Genomic DNA, 4,967 nt, shown 5'->3' with positions numbered 1-4,967 from the left:
GAATCTGCAAGGGGTTTGGTATGGTTGGTGGTGATCAGAAGCAAAAGTAGATGCCAGCTGAGAAGAAAGTGCAGAATATTGGAAAACAAGAGGCAGCAGTGTTTCTTGCAGTCTCTACCTCAATGTGACATGAAAAGCTTCCCTAAAGGGTAAAAAAGGAAGGAATTAAAGAGCACATGTGTGTTTATGTATATTGTTTATGGCAGTGGGTCTCAATCTTGGGTAACCCAGATGTTCTTGGACAGCAATTCCCAGAAACCTTGACCACCAGCTTTGATGGCTGGAGTTGCCCGAGATTGAGACCCACTGATTTATGGCACTGGACCCACTTACAAAAGAATTAAACAATGTAGTCATTGAGGATTCTTGTGATTTAAAATTTCATTTTCAAATAATACTGTTTTTCTGTAAATATTTTTATTTAAAATACATGAGCAATACTAAGCACAGTATGAAACAGCAGTATCTGAAGAAAATCAGCTTGCATGTGGAGGTTAAGACAAGAGAGAGACACAGCAAGAACAAGAGGCTAAATACATCCCACCATAGGCAGGAACGGATTTCCTGAAAACATTTATCCACTGAGAAATAAATTAGAGGCTCCAGTACAGGCAAGGTTCTTTTCACATACCCATGCATGAATAAGACGACATTCATGTAGACCAAGGCCTCCAGAACACCTGAGACCCTGTTTTGCTGAGGACCACAGAAGGAACAGACCTTCCAGAACAGTGAAGGGTGGCAGAAGTCAGGTGTTTCCCACTCCAGATGGAAATACTTCCCAGGTTAGGTGCTGGCAGAGGGATTGCCAGGGTGGTGGTCTCACAAATGGAGCTGGATGCAGAGGCCAGTTGATTCGGAGTCTCCTGATACTGCTGTCTGTCTGAGATGAAGGCCGCTTGAACAAGAGAGGGACAATATCAATAGCTTGCCTGAAACCCCTGCACCCTAACACTGTGTGAAGAGGTTAGCTTTAAGGAGGAGAAAGCTGGCATGCATTTATCCAATATCACAGACCTGTGTCGGGAGGCAAAACCTGTGCGTGTGCTGTAATTTCTAAACTGGTAGCATAACACTGGCAGCTGCAGATCTGATTCAAAGCAAAGTACACTGACGGTTAACAGTACTGTCCACCCTGGGGAGAAGCAGCCATGCAAGTGAGGGGAAGTGCATTGGTTTAATGGCAATTCTTTTGAAAAGGCATACAGTATAATGTAATATGCAACTAAATTTCCGGAGCACTATCTGTGCTGGCTGGGCTTCTGTGAATTGTAGTCCAAGAACATTGGGTCTCCATATTTAAATATGTCAATATGTAAATTGATTTAAATATGTAAATCGTTCTTACATACGCCTCACTCACCTGCTAACTGCAACGTTTGGATCCGCTTTACAGTCATTTCCAAAAGAGCCGCCTTGTCCATGCGAGAATTAGAAATAGCCTTAGAGGTGGGGAAAAGGATTATTTCAGATAATTGGAGGGGAGTGCATGGGAGAAGAGAGAGAGAAGCTACAGCAGCAGGAAATCATTTCACTGAAGAAGGACAACATATAATACCAAGTTTGAAATTACTGTGAGCCTAGGCTGCATTTCCACTGCAAATTTGAAGCACTTTAATATTTTTCATGTTGCAAATCTTCTACATGGGTACCAAGGAAACTGCAGCTCTACAAAGATGCTAAGAATCCCTGAGAAGAAAACAGGTGAAACCCAATTAAGTCTTTCAGCTGATCAAAAATATCTCCATTAATGGAATATAGATGGGGGCCATGAGTCCTCTCTACCCCCTTAAAAACTGAACCAGATGGTGAGAGAACTGCAGAGGGAGAAGGAGAATATTCTGTTGTATATGCGGAGTTTCATTCATCCACGGAACTTCAGCCCCGGGATTCTTTGCAGGAAGTCACAGAGGTTAATCCAAGTTAGCACGTTTAGCCCAGAACTTTCAAGAATAAACAAAACAGGGGTGTATTCCACCCAGACACAGTAAATAATTGGGCACTGCCGACAATTCTCAGGTGTACAGTAAGTGACAGACAGCAATGGCAGAGCTTGTTTGCAAGCTGTGGAACAAGTGGCCAAGTATAAGTTGCTGTTCTAGAAAGAGTGACTGGAGGAGGAACTGTATGTACAGCCTTTCCTTCTGCAGTTGTGGTGCCAGGAAGAGCCACATTGGATCTAGCTGTTGGTTATTTGCCCCTTTCAGTTCTTCTTAGATTCAGAAACAGAGATTGCAGCATGTGTGGAAATGATACATGTTTAGAAGACCTACAGGAAACAAGCTGACTGGGCTGCTAATCAAAATCAGATTATTATGTTCCTTCCTCCCAAATGGTAACCAAAACGCTGAGAGGAAGAAGCCAAGTGGCGGAAGAATCTTCCTGCCTTCCTTATGTATTTATCTCCCAAATATTTAAAGGGTTAGAGGCATCTGTGTCTGTCTCAGTCTCTCTGTGCATGCACGCACCTCCACCTGTGAGGGTACATCTCTCTGTCTCAACAGAAAGACCTAGGAGGCGTTTCTGGGTCTCTTTCTGTCCAGGAATAAGCACATCTCTCTGTGTTTCTCTGCCTCTGTGCATGGGCAAGTGAGCCTCAATCTCTCTGGTGTTTTGTGTTTCATGTTTCTTTGTGACTATGTGCACATCTTCCCATTTTTCTGTATGATTATGCGTGCAAATATATCCCTCTTTCTGCGTGAAGCATCTTCCATCTGCCATGCCTATGAGTATGTCTCTGTGTGCATCTCTAAGTCTCTTGGTCTCAGTGCCTGCATTTCCCTTTTTATGTCCATGTTTTCATTTGTGTGTGAGTCTCCCCCTCTGTTCTTGTGCGTTCATGCACACACATGTGTTCATGTGGGCCTATCTGTCCTGTTCTTCTGCTACAGGTCTCATAGCTCATTAAATTTCAACCAACAGTGTCCCTTGTGGGCACAAGTGGACAGGGAGGTACAGAAGCTGCTGTGATGCATTCTGGGAGTTGTAGTCTTGTACCCTTTAGTCTCTATTGATGGAACCTTCCTAAGAACTGTGATGTCCGGGAAGCACTTACTTTTCTGTACATTAACAAGTTAGTATTTTTTTTTTAAAAAAAATTATTTATATGCTGCCTTTCTCCCGATAAAGCAAAACAATAAATAAAAGCAACGTGTGGCCTTACCTTGTTGCCTGGATTGGACCCATCTAGCAATAGAGCCTTTAGCTGATTGAGAGAATGAGCAATTCGGTTCCTTCGTTTCTTCTCCATTAGTGGTTTGATGATCTGTGTGTGAGGAATTTTTGCATTAGTAGAGGAACTACCGTTTGTCAAGCTGGACAAGGATAATGGGGAGGGGGAGAGAAAGGGGAGCAATCAGCTGGACTCATGCACAACATTTTAGTCTGTTGATTCAAAAATCCAATTATTCCCTCCCCTGCCACTAATCAACATGGGGCACAATCCAGAAGGAGTTCTCCTGAGCAATGCAGAGAGAGAGAGAGAGAGAGAGAGAGAGAGAGCTATGCACAATCCCTGCCTTTCTCTTGTTTGACTCAGGCGCATTGCAACAGGGGTTGTGCGGGAGAACCTCCCACAGGGGTTCCTTTTGGCCCATCTGTCTGTCTCCTATTTATCTTTAACAGTACCCCCAAACCCACCACCTCAAGCGGCTGCATCACGGTAGGACTACCTCTAGAAGCTGTGATTGTTCCAGTCTTCACCTCTACTCCCTCCCAACACTTGTTTGCTTGTTAGGAGGAGAAAACCTGCCTTTTTGTAGACCAGACGCTTTGGCTGCTCCAGGCTTGGCTTCCTCCAGTTGCAACCCTGTGTCCTTATCAGCTGAGTTTTGCTGCTTGTTCTCGCAAGGCTCATTGTCCTGTTTCTCCAAAATTATTTTCAAATTTCCCTCCTTCTCTCCTTTTCATTTATAGGATACCTCTGAACACAGCTGTCATCTTGCGTGCAAATCACATTTCTTCCTCTTCTTCCCCCCACAGTGGCAGCCAATAAAGAGCGAAAGGGTTCTCTTTACATTTCGGAAGGAGGAGTGTAGTGGCAGGAAGGAGGTTGCCTTGGACACCCATAAACAGTGGGGGAGACAGGCCAGAGGGCATGTTTGAAAAGGATGGAGGGTCATATCAGGCTAGCCAGCTGCTCCTTTATGGATGGGGGATAAAGAAGCTAAGAAAGCATGAAGAGGGGTGAATAGAAAGAGAGGGACAGGGAAGAGGAAGCCATTGAGATGGAAATTAGAGCAACAGACGGGGTGTGTATGTGTGTCTTTGGAGGGGAGGGTCTGTGTTGTATCTGTGCTCAGGGTGAGATGAAGAATTTCAAATGCCAGCATAGCTCTGTTGAAGCAGAACAATCAGGCCCTCCATGTAGCTTCCTAGGGTTGCCGGGGTAACATCAGGGAGCCCCCATCTCTTCAGCAGGATGATTTGTGAAATGAATTCTAGACAAGCACTTAGAGACCCATTCTTTTTGCTAAATAGTGGGAAACACAAAGTAGAGCAAACTGGACTGTTGCACGCATAACATAAAACATCTCATATAAGCGTCTTAGGGAACAACGCCAGCGGAGGACATAAAAGAGGTGCTCTCAAGTAGAATAGAAACAGTGGTGGATTAGAGAGACCATTTGACTCAGTATAAAGAAACCTTGCATCATATTCCCAGTATGTAGATGTGCATACGCTTTAATGTCTGAAATAAAGGATCAAAACAGAGCTGTAGATGAACGTGAGGAAGACAGTGAAAGGATGTGGGCAGGGGTCGATTCCATAAGAGGAAAGGGGGGGGGAAACCAGTTGGGCAGGCTGTTTGGGAGACAAGTATACGCATGTCCAGGATACCCAGTGTGATGTAGTGGATAGAGTGACAGACTAGGATTCGGGAGGCCTGGGTTCAAATCTCTATTCAGCCATGGAAGCTCACTATGGGTGTGGAACTTGCAAAACCACTCCTTAAATACCTCACTTAC

At 44.5% G+C, this 4,967-nt stretch overlaps 1 protein-coding gene across 2 annotated transcripts; it reads right to left on the bottom strand.

Moving 5' to 3' along the window:
• Positions 1-400: 400 nt before the first annotated feature.
• Positions 401-4,129, bottom strand: LOC144586462 (uncharacterized). Of its 2 annotated transcripts, none has more exons than XR_013541306.1 (4): positions 3,672-3,845; positions 3,164-3,265; positions 1,364-1,442; positions 401-898 (listed from the first exon to the last, which is right to left on the bottom strand). XR_013541306.1 is itself a non-coding variant. In XM_078384737.1 (4 exons), exons 1-4 carry the CDS (start codon positions 3,854-3,856, stop codon positions 654-656), a joined length of 531 nt encoding a protein of 176 aa, XP_078240863.1. In that variant the 5' UTR covers positions 3,857-4,129; the 3' UTR covers positions 401-653. The 2 variants fall into 2 exon arrangements, 1 of the variants encoding a protein (XP_078240863.1); XM_078384737.1 differs by having other exon boundaries at positions 3,752-4,129.
• Between the last annotated feature and the right edge of the window lie 838 nt (positions 4,130-4,967).

The sequence above is a fragment of the Pogona vitticeps genome, chromosome 2 (assembly GCF_051106095.1).
Source record: "Pogona vitticeps strain Pit_001003342236 chromosome 2, PviZW2.1, whole genome shotgun sequence".
NCBI classification, from domain to species: domain Eukaryota; kingdom Metazoa; phylum Chordata; class Lepidosauria; order Squamata; family Agamidae; genus Pogona; species Pogona vitticeps.
Note: the sequence above shows the minus strand (reverse complement) of the source record. Positions and strands in the feature narration are given on the sequence as shown.